The 17466-nt window shown below is 38.7% G+C and overlaps 1 protein-coding gene across 2 annotated transcripts in view; it reads right to left on the bottom strand.

The window, feature by feature from the left end:
- Positions 1-17065, bottom strand: part of rab6ba (RAB6B, member RAS oncogene family a) — a 47695-nt gene extending 30630 nt beyond the window's left edge. The window contains exon 1 of one of the 2 annotated variants that reach the window (XM_044044157.1): positions 16575-17065. In XM_044044157.1, coding sequence (XP_043900092.1) covers positions 16575-16644 — 70 coding nt within the window. In that variant the 5' untranslated portion in view covers positions 16645-17065. The remainder of the gene's footprint in view (positions 1-16574) is intronic. The other variant, XM_044044158.1, reaches the window with a different exon arrangement.
- Positions 17066-17466: the final 401 nt, after the last annotated feature.

Here is a 17466-nt window from a genome sequence, read left to right as displayed (position 1 = left end):
CACCTCCCACCTCTTTAAATCTTCTCTGCTTTTCACAATAGATTTAATGTCCTTATTAGTGACTGCAGCCAAGCTAACATACTACATTTGGACACTAATCATGCAAGAAAGCTTGTTAGTCTGGGGAACAATATTTTCCCCCTTCAGTAACTATTGAAATAAATGATAGTAAAGAGTAAAGTCTGGAGTCTAGAGGATTTTCAAATCTGATATTGGCTGATTGGACCCATATCCGATATCAATATCGGATCGGGACATCCCCAGTAGTAACTCTGGTAGAGCTGAAACAATTGCTCGATTAATCAATTACTAAATTAATCGTCAACTATTTTGATAATCGATTAATAGCTTTGAAGCTTTTTTCATTATTAAAACAAGATTTCTGATTGTTTTAGCTTCTTAAATGTGAATATTTTCTTCATTTTTTTACACCATATAACAAACATTCGAGAACAAGACATTCGAGAACATCATCATTTCCACTTTTGACAAACACTGATCAACGTTTTATGGACCAAGAGATTACACGATCAAATCGAAAGAATAATCAACAGAAAAAAATAGTTAGTCGCAGCTCTGAATCCTGGTGACATCATCAGGGTTACTTCAGAAAGGTTCCTGCAGGCGCAACTGTTAAACATACCAACTGGTGTTTTCAGTGATGACTATACTGATCCTATTAAGTGTGTAAAATTAATGAAGCTAGCCTTTAAATACATTCCAGGTTAACATATAAGTAAAATGCAGTCACTTTACTACAACACATTAACTTAGACCCTCTATCCAAGTGTCTCCACAAAAGGAATTTAACAACCAGTCAAGCTACACGTGTTGATGATGCTCTTCCACACCAAGTTATCGCTCAATTATGTAGCCAACTTATAGACACCTTAATGAATAGCAACATAGGATTACTGCTTAGTGGGTTTTCAATTACAGTCTTGGCTTTAATAAGGTCCCTGCTTCACATGATGCTTCAAAGACTTTGCAGAGTGCGTTAACAACGTGGGGGCCAATTAGTGGAAATAACGGAGCACCTGCTGCTGCACAACTTGCACCACCAGGACTCTGCTGTGAGCAGTGAACAGATGCCTCATCAAAGCATCTTATAAGAGCTCAAAATACAATTTTACAGCACATTAAAGGTCCCCCACAGTTGGATTCACATTAGGCTCTGCCTGCTACTGCCATTTGTGAAGTACCATGCAACAGTGAAATGAGTGAATTAAGGATTTTCTCATCTCAACACCATTAGTGACAAGGAATCAAATGCGTAATAAATATACTATATATAATATATAAGGAAATCAATAACACCGTTAGACATCATTATGAACAACTGTATCTATCAATCTAAACAGATGGGACAGAGGGAGTCCTTAAAGATAATTACTTTCAATGACAAAGCTTGACCGTGGTCTTTTTCAGCATTAGCAGAAGAGTGATACTGTGTATACTTTAGGATGTAAATTAAATAAAAGTCAAAATTAAAAAAAACATTAAGGTTACATCTAACTAAAATCATCTTTGCAAAAATTTGCAGTTTTGGACTCAAAAGCCTGAAAATATGGATCTAAGGCTGCATTTACACTGCATGGTACAAATGACCCAATTCTGATCTTTTCCCTCCCATGTGGCACAAATTCGATATGCCCCAGGACAGTTGTAAGCAGGGGGGAAAAAGCAGATGAATTCACAAGTCAGATCAGTTTCATGTCTCATTCATGTGTGGAAATAAATCAGATACGAATCAGATATGTGCATTTGCATCTACAATGTAAGCGAACAGATCAGATATTTCCCCGTCAATGTGACTTGTGTTTCCTTAAAAAAAGGACACTGGCAAATTATGTAAATATGTGTGTACACTATCTATGATCACATGACTCTCTTTCAACCTGTGCGTTGGAGAGCGCGTGCTCAAAGCAGTGGACTCATTTTGAGGCTTCATGCCTTTTAAGCCTTTGGGGCAAAGGATGGGTACATTTCATAGTAGCACCACTTTCACTTCCATTTCGGCCAACAAACCATTTTCAGGTCAGTTGCCACGCCCACCCTGTGGCTTGTTTCTCCAAGAGAACATGAGGCTCTGCATGATAATTGGAAGAACTGTCTGAAAGGCGGAACCAGTTTTTGATTGACAGTGTTGCAGGAACTTACACGACAGTGGAGCCTTTTCTGCCTCAGCCCTGTGTAGATTTTGTGAGGGAAGTCTGTCGACAAATAGCTGTTTGTCGTGTGTTATTTGCTCTGCGATATAGTCCATTTTCATTTGTACATATACACTGTAAATAATAGCATTTCAGTTTTACATTATTTTTTACAAGATTTTGTTGTTCTAGTTGTTTGTTTGCAGAATCTAAGTAAGAATTTATGTACTGTACTCATAACTGGGCCTGAAATGGGCTTCCCCTGTTTCAAAGACTAGTAACCATCACTGTAGGCAACATATTAGAATTGGGCATCAAGAATTGCAGTCTATGAGAACATCCAGACTTTGGACAAGACATACTATCCCTTATTGATAGGCTTTATAAAAGGAGAATAACTAACTCATTTATCCATATAGCCCTAAAGCTGTGTGCCAAGCATCCAGGTAAAACCACTGCTGTCATTTGGTGGCAGGCATTATAGAATAGCCTGGAGGTTTTGGCAGCCAATCAGAGCATGGCAGTGCTTTCTGCATGGGCCCGGCTCCCACTCACGATGAGATGGATAAAAATATAACAGCACATGTAATGCTTTACTTTTGCACGACACAGGAATGAGAGCTCGGCATGACAGAAAGAGGCAGATATCTAATATTTATCAACGGATAGAGGAACAGAGAAGAATAAGTGGGTATTTATGATTGTCCTTACTGAGTAAGGAGAGCAGAGAGAGATCGAGAGAAGATAGAGACCAGTGGGAGATATATTGACTCTTGAATCTGTGTACGTGCTTATTCACAGTCACAGCAGCTGACATACAGAACACACCAGGAGAATGCCAAACACCAGATGGCCTTCAAATATTTCCTTTAGTCCAATGAAATACACAGTCATTTGAAAATCAAAAGAAAGAGTCTCCCCAAACACTCTGAAAAACACCGTGTACACTGCACCAGATATCCAGCTTTTTAGAATTATCGTTTGATCACACACATGCATTTATCAGAGTGCACCGGGATCAAAATGAGGCATCGAATGATAGCAATGACTGGTGATTTTCCTCAACTTTTTCCACCCCCCCTGCCACAAACAGGTCAATGTTTCACTCATCCTGAGAAATATCTCAACAAGTCTTACAAATATAATTTTATGCAGATGGTTCCGAGATGATGAATCCTAAAGCTCCACTGACTTCTCCACTAGCACAATCACATGTAGGTTTTTAGTGTCATGTCAAAACAACATCCATGAAATCTGGTAAACCAGTTCACTACTGATGAATCCTAGTGAACCACAGACTGGATCTGTTGTAGCCTTTGTACTTCGTATTAATTTGGACTTATTAATTCATATAGAACTATCAGGATGTACTTTCAACAGAAACAGACAATATAATATCTGCTGGCATTACGAATTATAAACTATCAAGGTTGATTGTTTATATGACTATTTTACAGCACCTGTAGAGACATTGGACACATCCATTTACCAATACATCTGAATAATAGATGAACATGCTTTCAAACTCAACAAAGGCTGAGTTTCCTGTGCACACATAAAGCACTCAGAAAGTCATTTCAACCCTTACACAGTCTACAGTGATACAAACAAAATGTACACAGCAAGAGCACAATGATAACCATCAATGTGACACTGGTTTTCAAATGCACAGTGCAACTTTTGTGGTGTCTTGGGAAGAGAGGAAGAAGTCATATGTCTGCAGTTTTAAGGCCAGAGGGCTCAAGAGAGAGACCCACTTGATGTTTTAATGTTTAAATTAGATTCCATTCTCACAAGGCAAAGGGCAGCTGGAGACTGGAGAAATGAAAACAGAATCTTCTTCTTCTTCTTCTTCTTCTCTCTTCCAGACATACAATATGTTGCACCACTTCAGATGTTATCAGATCTACTCGTCTTCTTATGTTTTCAGTTGTGCAGTTGTGGGGTTGACAAAGCAATTTTATGAATCTGATTCCAAATACATAGGACCTAATCTCATTACTGAAATTACAAACAGGTGTTAGAAGTGCCTCCAAAAGACTGCTGCCATATTCTCTCACCGTCCCTAGCCTCTGACGCACTTAAAACAATCAAGCCAATATAAAACACTATTCGCAAGTGAACATATTAAATATTAATTCAGCTAATGTTAAGACAAGATGGGGCAGGATCTGGTTGGCTTACCACCTTGACTAAATAATTTAATCCTGCAAATGAGATCAAATTATTTCCAATTCTACTTCTTAATTTCCCAAAAGATCTGCAAATTGATCTGAAATGATACCAAAGCTTGCAGAGTCTTACAATACTGTTCCAAGACAGGGCAAATAATCTCAAATTTAGTAGTTTAGTTGGACTATGGGCCAAACACTATACAATGCCATCTGAGAAATTAATTAAACACCCACTGTCTGCTTATCACAAGTCTGGTATATACACAAGGATTCCTTTTTATAGTTTTTTAGTCTGTCTGCTAAGCTCAGCTATGACCAGGTTGTCCTTCTACACCTACAAAGGTCAGTGTCATTTAATTCATTGCACTTAATAATTCTTATGACAAACTTGTGGAACTGTTCATATTTTCAGCCCAAACACTTCATTTTACCCCAGAATTAACAGTTGGTTACCGAAAGAGATAATAACGCATTCTGCTAATTAAACAGTTGCAATGTGGGAGCATTGGGCTGTTCAACAAGAGAATGTTCAGAATCAGTCAAGGATTTGAAACTTAAGAACCACAGAGCTTTATCCGAGTGTGGGAGTAATCTGTCAACAGACTCCAAACTCAATATCTAAATAGGTCTAAGTTATTTTCACTGAATGAGGGAGGAAAATATCTGACTACAGATTTTTCAAACTGTGTAGACTGGATTGTGGTGATTCATGCTCTCTTATCATGTGTTAATTTCATTATCTGGCTTTCAATAGGTGCAATTTCCTTTACTGTTAAAAAGGAACACACTGACACAACACAGAAACATGTTGAGAGCAAAGAGCAGAAGTGGTAAGGATGTTAGGTTCAGTTTTTATCATTTGGCTGGAACATGATGATGCAGTGGAGATGAGCACATTGCAAATGGCAATTTTATGTGTCATGTATTGACGAGTATGTTATGAGGAGATTCATTGGATGATGATTTTTGGTCACGTGTACAGTGAGGGATTAATGGACGATTGCTCAGGAATACATGTCAGACTAAACCTCAACTTAGTCTGCATGGCTTTCCATCGATACTGAATTAAATAAGCAGACATTTAGGTAACCAGTAAAATTTGAACATGCATGACAAATTGCCACAAAACTCTGAGCCATCTGATCAGTATTTCTCTACAACAGGATTTGCATATCAAGCTTGTTTAAACCAGTTTTGACCGGTCAGTGAGTGGTTATAATGAGGCTGTGTGTGGCATGGTAAGCTGTTCATTCTTCTCAAGAAAGTGAATTTTGCTTCCTAAAATGTTTGTATATCACAGCTGCCATCCTGCTTGGGGCAGGAAGATTTCAGAGATGTTATTCCTTTGAGTTCTCATTAACCATATTTCCATTCATCTACTGTATGAATATGGGTGTTTTGAATATATAGATAATGCGTAAAACCTAGTTTCCAGTTACAGTATATGGTTGTTTGTGACCATGTCGATCATTTTAGCTCTCACTGGGCTACAGCATTATGTATGACATGGTCATCCTCCTTAATAACGCACCTGATGTAGTTGATGGAGACATACAGTATTTTGTTTTTTGTTTTTCTTTATCTCTGTACTTAATTAAAGCTGATGTCCATGATAACAAAAAGATCAACAAGATCAAGATCAAACACTGCAGGATTGCAGCTGCTTACCATATTGTTTAATGTACACTGAAAAATGCTAATGATAAATGTTCTTAAAGGTTTGTTTACACACTGGCACAAACCTGCCTGTGTTTTTAAGTATGACCTGTTGATAAATACATAGAATGCAAACAGATAGACTTAAGGAATGCAGTGTAGCCTAATTTAGTTTTGAAGATAAGCTACAACATGTTTATGCATTGGAATAGAACCAATGGTCTCAACAAAATATGATTATGAGCACTTTGGATACAACAGGCATGACTAGCCCAGAGAGGAAATGCTTACTGTGGGTTAATTTCACATTGTGAAATTCTACCCTGTTTACTTTCAGATCTGAGTTCCACAGTAGGAACAAAACAAGCATTGTAACCATTGTGTCTGGGATCAAGGCTAGCTTTTGCTCTAAAGCTAAACTTTTCCCATAGCTTCTAAAAGTCTTTCACACAACATCTAAAATGATAACTGGAGAGCTGCCTTCCTGTCCATCAGAGTATGAGGACAGAATGATCACTATAAAAGAAGAGAAAGAAATATTTAGCATCGGATTAAAAAGAATAAAATGTGCAATGCTAAGAATAGTAATCCTTGAATATAGTGGCATCAAAAGTGCAAGCATGAATGTGGTCCTTGAATTGCATGGTGCTCTTCTTCAGACCTCTCCATCTACAAAATGATGGTCTGGACTTCCATGCATGCATACCTGGGTCCAACATTCCATTCCAACATCCAGTACTTTCTTAACTGGAGCAGAAACATTTTAAGCATATGTTCACACATTTTTGGGTTGCATGTCGATGACTGCATCAGGCCTACATGTACCACAGGGGACAAGGGTGGATAATGGCCCAATGGTGTAAGATTGTGGTTCAGTGAGTGGTGGGAGTCAAATAGCAGATATTGGTCTGTCTGTTTTAGAGTCTCTGAGAAACCTAGGGGGATTTTCAACAAACACCACACTCAAACTCTAAAACTATTTAAGACAGAAAATCATTCACCCAAAGGAAACTACTCAGAGGCAAATACAGAGCAATGTGGTTTACGCAGGGCAATGTAATGAGAACTGTACTGAACACACTGGAGAAACCAAACAACCACATGTGCAGAAACACATGGCAAAGCACGAAAGAAGAGAAGCTGTCCACCTACATGTGAAGGACAAAGGACACACTTTTGATGGTGAGAATGTTGTATTATGACCAGGGAAGACAGATGGTTTGAAAGAGGAGTACAAGAAGTCATTAATGTTATCCTGGAGAAACCATCACTCAACAGTGGAGGTGGCCTAAGACACCATCTATCAGCCACCTACAATGTTGTCCTGAGCTCTCTTCCAAAAAAGATTAACACCCACATACAGAACAACAATGGTGAACTCCAACACTCACACAATAGCAGACCAGGTTTCTTAGGCGACCTCGGGGGTGAAGCACACATTGTTTAATTGAACTACTCTCTAAACAGGTATTCAGCTTTCACAGACAAAATACCTGGAAGAAGCATGAAGGACAAACATCTTTAACTTAACTCAAGGAAGTCCAGTTGCCTACAGCTAACTCCTGAAGATAATCTAGGAAAGAAACCACATGCTACTGAATGTTGAATACCATTCACACAGAGCAATGTCGGATACTGCAGTTTTGATTATCCAGCACAAGGTCTGAAGACTGATCAGACCTTCCACATGCCAACTGATCAACCCATTGCCTATGCCATGGATGCGGGGCCAAGCTGTGCTCACAGCACCCTCTGCTGGACAAGTTGTTAATTACTTTAAATTGTCTGTGGCAATTGTAGGATGGATATTTTGAACTTCAACAGGTTTAGAGTTTGAATTATCATCTACAACTGTACTATAGAATCACACTGTGTGGACATATTAAATAAAAGGTGCGTTAATGTAGCTACTTTGGCCAATTTCTTCGCTGTACTTCTGTATCAGTGACAATAAAGTCTTCATTCATTCTTTGTGTTAATAAAAATATTTTAAACAAGGCCATCAGAGATGGCAGACTTCACCCCATTCACCCAACAATCATTTATCTTAACTATCAAATGATCCACCTCTACGCATATCCATTCAGTTTTTCTTTTGCACACATTTACAATTTGCATAGATCGATGGAAACATAGTTAACTGTTGATTAAAATCGTTATCAAACATTATTCAAAAAACATGCCAGGCCTGCAAGTTAAAGGCAGGTTGAATGCAGGTTGAATGCAGGCTATAACAGGCTGATTTCAGGCTAAAGAAGCCCCGTGACAAAGGCTCATGTGGGGAGCTGCAGAAATGGTAAACACTCATGGAGACCTGCTGAACTCGATGAAGTGTCACATATCCCATGCTGGGTAAGTGACAGCCTTCCTCCACAGTGGGGATTTTATTCACAGGGCTGTTCTGGTTGAGCAACTGAGATTATGTTTAAATGGGATCCTTTGTCCCTCTCGGCTGGGAGAGCTCACTATAAGCAAGAGTCCAATCTATTTCTAAGACACACAATTTACAGGGAATGGTCTTCAGTAGGGCTGAAGACCATTAATCAATCAACTATTAATTGATTACTGAATTAATCTAATTAAACTATTTTGATAATCGATGAATATGTTTAGCTTTATAAAATCTCATTTATTTGCTCCGTATGAAAAAGAAATCATCGAAACTGAATAACCAAACAAATAATGAGGGTAATAATCAATGGAAATAATCGTTAGTTGTAGCCCTTGTCTCCAGGTTGTTTCTCCTGCTGATTTATGTGAGGCACTTAAAAAGTTCCTGTATCCTTCCTAAAGTCCTTCTTTAAAATAACTGGGTAAGGATTCACAGTTGTAATAAAACAGCACCAGCCTTTGAGACTTCATTTCCTGCTCTTTGTTTATCTTTGTCAATCAGATATTGCTTCCAAAATCCTTTCACTGGCACACAGAGAGAGGTGGAAGTGAATCAGACACTTTTTCTCTTTCACTGCATGGGCAGCAGACATATTTGCAATCCTGTTTTATTATGGGAAGAGTGGAAATTGAGGCTGCACTTTCCGTGGGCCTTTGGGAACAAACCCACTCAGCTATGCCGCACAAGGTATGTATGTATAGAGCTACCATCATTCTGGTTGTTATTTCTGTACCATGGACCTGCTCCTACAAGATTGATAACAACCCTTAAAACTGTTAATTTACAGAGTTTCTCTTAGTCTCTTCAAGGTAGTGCAATAAAGTACGGGGCTAAAGCTGATAAATATTGTCATAATGGATTATATTACATAATTAATGGATTTGTTTTTGTGCTGAATAAAATGTCAGAAAATTGTGAAAAATCTGCCACAAATATTAAATGGTAAATGTGTGGTTTTTAAAATATTCAGTTTACCTTCAAAAAAGAAAATTGTAGTAAATTACCAAGCAATGAATTGATTACTTGTTCAACAAAATGGCCCCAAGGGCAGTTCGAGAAAATATTCACATGCTAAGGGACACATTTTCCTGCCTGAAATAACTGGACTAAGGGACTACATGTCACTGGGAGTGAATCCTTTTGATCGATAACCTGCACTAATAGGCAGCTGAGCCAATCAATAGCAGATCAAAGCTGTCAGGGACTTGTTTCCCCCAATCCATCCCAGAAGAAGATCACTTGCCAGGAAGACGCAATGAGATGTGAAATGAAAGTGATGGTCAGTTATCTTTAAACGTAGCCAGATTATCAGATGTTACAGTGAACTCAGAAATGAAAGCTGAACTCCCCGCAGACTTCAATCTTCCTGCTAGAACAAGGGAGTTTTTCGACAACCTATCATCACTCCCTCATTAAAAACAAAACCTGCAAGCTGAATGTCTGGTGACTGCTTCCTCTGCAGCCATTTGTCCATGCCATACTTCAGCATCCAGTCTCAGTGGAATGTGAGGCTCAAATATACATATACTGGTAATGTTCTTTTAATTCATGACACACCAGAGGCTCTCGGCAGATCATGACATGCTCTTGCAAAACAAGGAAAGACAAATTTTCAAGACATTGTAGTTGCAACGTTTCTGTTGTAATGTGTTGCTTCCTGGGTGTGTGTTATGTTACAACTAAACTCACAGCCATTTTCATAGGCACACCTGTATATTAATGCAAATATCAAATCCGCCATATCAGACAAGCAACTCTTTCTTGCTGCCTGAATTTCTTTTAGCCATGTAGACTTGGTCAACCCCAGCATTGGAATGGAGACAAATTGAGATTTAAATAACTTTGAATGTGACATGGTTGTTGGTGCCAGACAGGCTGGTCTGAGTATCTCCTGGGCCTTTCATGCATTTCATTTCAACTATAGAGTGTTGTGAAGAGTTTATAGAGAATGAAAAAGAGAAAATATTCAGTGAGTGGCAGCTTTCTGGGTGAATACATTTCGTTAATGCCTGTGGTCAGAGGAAAATGGCTTGGCTATTTTGAGATGATAGAAAGGCAACAGTAATTCAAATCATTACAACCAAGTGGACCATATCTGAATGCACAACATAAAAAACATAAAATCAGAAGGACTACAGAAGCAGAACACCAAACTAGACACTTTATTAGGTACACACAATACCTAAAGAAATGGTGAACGCACAATATAGTATGTTCATATTATGTAGAAACTACACATGTAACTATACAAAGTTTCAGGGAGCTGGAACGTTTGAGACTAAACTACATTATAATCGCAGCAGTGTCCTCTCATCTCATTTTATCTGCAACCTCCTCCTGATTCACGCCTACAAAATATGTGTGTCTCAGTTTCTGTGAGAAAACAGGTCCACATACATTATACACGCATTATGTCCCAGGAGCCAAGTCCAAGTCTGTCGTTTTTATGGGCTGATCATTTCTTTACAGTACACAAAAAGAGCTGAAAAACACATTTTTCTTCTACAGTTACCAATTCAGAAGGTTCTGTATGTGTATGCCTGTCACTGCATTTCCACAGAAAACAACATATTATCCACTGTATGTGTGCATGTGTGTTAAAAAAAACATGCACCTGCATCTGTGGTTTCACAGCCACGGAGATAAAAGTGTTTCGGATGAAGTCAAAACCCAGAACTACATTTACCCAGAATACAGTTTCCTGGAAACAGTAATTGGTGCATAAGACAACCAACTGAACCACACTTTGAAGCACACCAGTCCAGTGATTCAGCAGTATTTTGCATTATGGCAGTCTCTCTGCAGTCAAAGATGGAAGATGTCATTTTGATTCAGGAAGCTAAATCTAATGGCAGCCATGCAGATGCATCTACCAAATGTATTCCCATCTGTTTGTCTGAGGCGAAATTTAGCATGCAGCAAAGAATTACCGCCAAACAATTGACTTTCACAAAGTACCATTCAGTATTGCTTGTTTAAAAACTTGCCAATGGCAAAACATCTATGACCTAATGCATAAAAGCAAAGCACTGTGGAGCAACATGCTGTTTTCACTAGGAAAGTGGGCAAACAGCTGATCAGCCTGCTTAAATCCCTCAGCTTTGTCTAGAAATCTTTAGCCAGGCCTCTTTTTGTTCAGGCAGTGTAGAAACACCAAAAGAACTATGCAGGAGGAGAGACTTCCTGACAGCTCATTTAACATTCTGCCTGCTTCCACCCACTTATCCTGGAGCCCCCACTGCTCTGACGTTTGCCGGTTCTTTTATGAAGAACAGAACATCATGCCATTTTTCCCTTCAAAGCACATTTTTACAGACACTTCCGTCGTTATGGGCCTTCACCATATCAAACCGGAAAAGAAGAAGTGGTCTTTTCACCACAGCATCTGCATTGATGCCACTGCTCCTGACACGCTTGTGCCCACATTAATAAATGATAGTGGCAGAGCTGACAGGATTCAAGCCCCGCCGGGGCTCCAGCTGCAATTATAACAGACATGTCAGAGGGACACGGCTTCACCGGCGACGGCCCAATCCAACACAGGTCTGGCACTACCACTGTGTGTTTGAGTTGACAAATAAAAGTACCAATAACAGGCGCAGACTGTACTCCTCCTGACTGGCTGCTACACCTCACTCCAGACCTGTGGAGTCCCTAGAGTTCAACCAGTTTACAATAGAATGAGGTCACAGTGCCTTTACTTTTTAAAGGTCTACTGTATAACACTTCAGAGGGTTTATTGGCAGATATTGAGCATACTTACATAGGGCTACAACTGATTTTCTCGATTAATCGAGAACTTGTTTAGTCTGTAAAATGTCAAAAGATGTGTTTCTCAAACCTGGAAATGATGATGTTCTCAGATGTCTTGTTTTGTCCACAAACAACACTATTCAGTTTTAATGATTGATTTGTTATGGAGCAAAGAAACCAGAAGATATTCACATTTAAGCTGAATAATCAGAAAGCTTGTTTTAACAGTAATTATTGTTAATTATTATATTATTATATTATAATTAATATAAAAAAAATATTAATGGCTGCGTGTGCAGACCCTGTGGCGAAGTCAAGCTACGTTAAGACATACCCCATCCATGTTCAATACATAGACTTTATGCCCTTTGTTCTCTACGGTGAGTCAAATTGTGAGGTACTCTGAGATTCTCATCCATATTGAACATATGGAATCAACAAAATTATATTTTAAAAAAAAATCACCTAATAACACTTTGTTTTATAGCAGAATTTAGAATAAAATATGCTAAAGAAATACACCAAGTATTACCTGAAATTTGAGGTAATAACTGTATTTTATCTATAATACAGATCATAAACTGTAGATATTTTGAGAAGCAAAAACATCTCAAAAGAAAAGTCCAGAGAAACAACCTATGTGCAGCTTTATATCCCGATATACAGTATTCTTTATATCTGGCCATAGCCTGAAAATATTGAGATATTATCTGTAAGCTGTATCGTCTAGCCTTACACTGGACCTCTAAAACTTCCAAGATTAACAAGCTAAATGCTTATCTGGCTAATAAAACATTTACAGCATGCATCTGCTATTATTACCAAACAGAGTAAATGTCAGCAGAAATGTATGCATGCAATTTTGCAGCTGTGTCTCCTTCTAACATTAGCACAGACAGATACATAAACACACTGATTGGTGCCCTCATATTTGTCAGAGCCACGACACAACCCAAAAAGGAATAATTTATGGATAATTAGAATGGTTGACAAGCTAGAAATTAAGTAATGTATTGTTCCTCATCAATAATTCAGGCCTACTTAGGTAAGATCCAACCAGCTTCCATTTGCATGTGACACAAATTGCTATCATTTCCTGTAGTGCTAACAAACTTTCATTTCACAAAACCACGTTACAGAGTAAATGTATAGACATTTACAGTAAGATAAAAAACATTTCTCATCAAAACTCAGTGACAAAATTCAGTGCTATGTGTTGGTTTCTTATCTGCTGCCAAGCAACGAAATTTCGTTGCCAGTTTTCACTGCTGTGTTTTCTGTGCAATGACAATAAAAGGAAGTCTAAGTCTAAGTCTAAAACCAATGAACCGAGCAGAAGAAAAGACTTTCAATGAGAGGAGAAGAATGGGGGCAGCAGAAAACCTAAACAACACCACAGACAACATATCAGATGCTCATCCTGTATTCAAGTAACAATAAATGAGAGCAAAGCATGAGAGATATGAATCAATAAGGTTTTCAAGAGCTGAAATTAATATGGCACACACAGAGACAGACATTTATAGCAACAATCAAAACTCTGCTTGAGATTTAATTAGTACCATGCAATTCTAAGAGCTAGAAAAAAGAAATTTCTACACTTAATCTTTCACTGAATAAGAAATGATGTCTCTTTATTTCCACGGGTCTAACTGTAATTAATCCATGTTCAGTCAGCTCTGTGGTCTGCTGTATACAGTCTACGCTCAGTATACACCCGATGACATGATGTTTGTGCTGCCAAATCTCCTTTGGCTTGTTGCTTGGCACTTAATATCATAAAAATACCCAAGAGGAAAACCTACCAACAAGGCCAATGGTTGTTCTGAGGTTTCTCTGTATACAGTATCCTGTGCATTTATTATTTACATTTAGAGGTGAAGGCACGAGGGAGAAAACTATTACATAGGTTGCAAATAATTATTTGAAAGCATATTTGATATATAGTCTTGATTAATTCTCCATCCTTTAAACCCTTTCCTTCATCATATGCCATTTTAAACTGCATAGCTCTGTTGCTAGTGCAAGTCAGAGCTAAAAGACCACCATTTATACAGTTATTTAAATAATTCAGTATGCTACACTGCTGTTTTTAGACAAATATACTATGTAAAACATGAATGCACTATACTGGATGATCAGTAGGACCTGCTGCTGTACTGAATTATGACTAATGTGGCTCCTTTGGCTACTCAAGACTTCTGAATTAGGGCATACACAGACCTGCCCTGTTGTAAACATGTAGACACTCAAATCAAGTCTAAACCAGCTCAGAATATTCTGATGTTGTTGCTACACTGAATCCTCAGAGAAGGAAAAACTCTTGAGACTGTGTGAGAGGGTGCGTGAGAGGCCCATGGAACTGAGTATGTATTTAGATTTCCGTTTCCACAATAGAATGATGACGAAGCACTGATGTGTGATTTTGTCGCGTCATGCAGAGATTTCAAACAATGATTCATGTAGCAATTCATGACGCAAATCATCACAGCAGTGCAGCGAGTCATCCCGATATTTACATGTGTAATATATGCAATAAATGTCCCTTGTTCTATCTTTGTTTGGCCAAGAAATTACCATAAATGTTTTTCTTTATTATTTTATCATTTTCTCCTAGTTTTCAGCCTAGCACACTTCTCTTAAATCCCCGCCTCAATCTGCAATGCCTCATCTATCAACTTCTTAGTGGGCTAATAGGATTGGTTAGACCAGCCATTCCCAAACTTAAGAGCACTGGGGCCCACTTTGAAATCTGAAAATCCTCTGAGGTTCACCAAGACCTTAAATCACGACTGCAACACACGAAACTAGGATCTAGTTTCCTTTGGGATATGGGATAAAAAAAAACATCAGTGCAGATTTATCGCTCCATTTTACTTCATTACTTGCATATTACTTGCACAAAGTGTGTAATTTTTATCAACATGAATAAATATTTCTGAATTAAAATTAACAAATACACACTGAGCGCAAATAATGAAATGTTGAAATGTTAGGCCTGTATGCTGATAGACTGACACTGGCTATTTACATATAAATTGTCACAATATTGCTATATACATTACCTGCTATACTAGGTCAGATAAAATTAAAATAGTCAATATTCTTGAATAAAACTATGTTGTTTGCATAGGCTACTCAGTCTGCTGTGTAAGCTATCGTAGAAAGCGAAGCAGAAAGTTTACACCATATACTTCAAGGTCCAGTGTGTGATAATTAGTGACATCTAATGGCGAGACTGCAGATTTTAACAAACAGAGGTTTCTGTTACCAAAGTGAGTCTGGGAATAAGAGTGGACTCCGTACAAGAAAAAGCCACCAAAATATGTGTACTTCTTCGTTTGTGAGCTAAGCTTCTGCTAACACGTGATCTGGCTGGTTTATCTGCTCAGGCTACTGTAGAAACATGGCGGTGCAACATAGCAGCCTCTGAAAATCAAGGCCCTTGCCTATAAAAATCTTATTCTAGAGCAAAAATCTTTTATTTTTTATAGACTATATTGTTATGGACTTATACAAACAAACAATGGCTCCAATATTATTAAAATCTTCTGATATTAGTCCAATACCGGGGGGAGGGGGGGGTTTGTTGGTTGGTTTGTTTTTTAGCTTACACTATCACACAGTACACCATTTATATTATATTTAGGTGTTTTTTGACCAGTATCGGACCAATACCAAAACCCTAATACAAACATACTAGTTTGTAATATATTCAGTTATTGCCAATAAATGGACCTTTAAGTATTTTTGATTATTCATCACACGTCATATTGTCACTGCAATATTAAACATGACCACATTTCACATGTTTTCTTTCTCCAATGCTAACACACAAACTGGCAGAATGGAACAATACCAGGACAGCACACACACACACACACACACACACTGACAGCCTGGGTGTGTCTCTCAAGTCAGTACACAGGAATATTTACCAACTTCATCATCATCATCATCATCATCACCCAGCATCAGAGCTGAATCAGAGCTGCACTGCCTCCCTTCATGACCGTCACAACATGATTCACGAGAAACTGATGAAGATAATCCTTCATATTAAAATTCACATAAAATAAGTGGGGGATTAGCATTATTAGCATTGTACTATTAAACTTAATAGGGGCTGCGCTGAAGTCTATTGTGCTAAGCCATTTAAGCTGGTCATTTGATTGAATTACACCACTCCTCCTCCTACCTCCTCCTGCTCCTCTTCTTCCTCAGTATAAAATCAACCATGTCACTCAAGAAGAAGAAGACACTTTAAAACATGTAACTCAGACAAGAAGCAACAACCCCGACACGAGCTAGCTTAACGTCTCCAACCAGATGAACTTGCTGACTGGGCAGCAGCAGCAGGTGCAACGGGTTCAACTTCCCGAGACACCAACTTTTTCTTGTTGTTGTTGTTGTTTTCAAGAGTAGTTTAAATAAACTGTGTCTTCTTACCGCTCTGTTCCCCCAGAAAGACGAGTTTGAATTTTCTTAAAGGATTCCCAAAGTCACTGCCCACGGACATTTTGTTGAGGAGGAGCAGGACGAGGAGGAGGAGGAGGAGGAGGAAGGGGGGACTGTGGACACCGGAGGACAGTCTGGTCTAAGCTCACACTTGTTTCTGATGTTCCCCCTTGAGTTGGCTGTTGGTCGGTGGTGGACGATGATGCTGCTTCGGCTGCAGGATGGAAAAGGGTGGTTATGCTGCTCCACTTTTTCAGTACCAGTCTCTCCCCCTCTCTCTGTGTGTGTGTGTGTGTGTGTGTGTGTCTCGCTCTCTGTCTGTCTGTGTGGTGCCTGTGTGTGTGTGTGTGTGATGTGAACGCACGGCTGCTGCACCGGTCCGTGACGCTTGGAGTGAATCTCTTTTCCTTTTTTTCTTTTTTAACCCGATGGTTTCTGCGCATGCGCGGCCTCTCCTCGTTTCCCCGCCGTACTGACAGCCGCGATACAAAATGACGTCATATGTGTTGGAGGAGACAGGGAGGAGGCAGACAGGCAAGTGTTCTTCATCGGTCTGTTAACTTCTTTTTTTTTGTTCAACACAAAAGTGTTTGATATATACAAGTACCAATTAGTTTAACTGTGTAATGTTTACATTTTACATTTTATGTTTATAATACTTTTTGTTTGTATTGTATTGCTGCTATGTTAAAACAATTACCCCTTGGGGGATGAATAAAGTATTTCTATTCTAATCTATTATGTATAAGCATGTCTTTCTCCAACATAAACCTGGCACAGCAGGTATTTCTACACAAACACAGGTTTTAGCAGTAACATTAATTAGGGTTCCATTCCAGGTTCAAGAGAGCCAGGGACACGCTATTGCTCATGTGTAAGCATA

Source organism: Solea senegalensis, linkage group LG14 (genome assembly GCF_019176455.1).
Source record: "Solea senegalensis isolate Sse05_10M linkage group LG14, IFAPA_SoseM_1, whole genome shotgun sequence".
NCBI classification, from domain to species: Eukaryota; Metazoa; Chordata; class Actinopteri; order Pleuronectiformes; family Soleidae; genus Solea; species Solea senegalensis.
The sequence above is the reverse complement of the archived record's forward strand: the minus strand, read 5'-3'. Positions and strand labels throughout refer to the sequence as shown.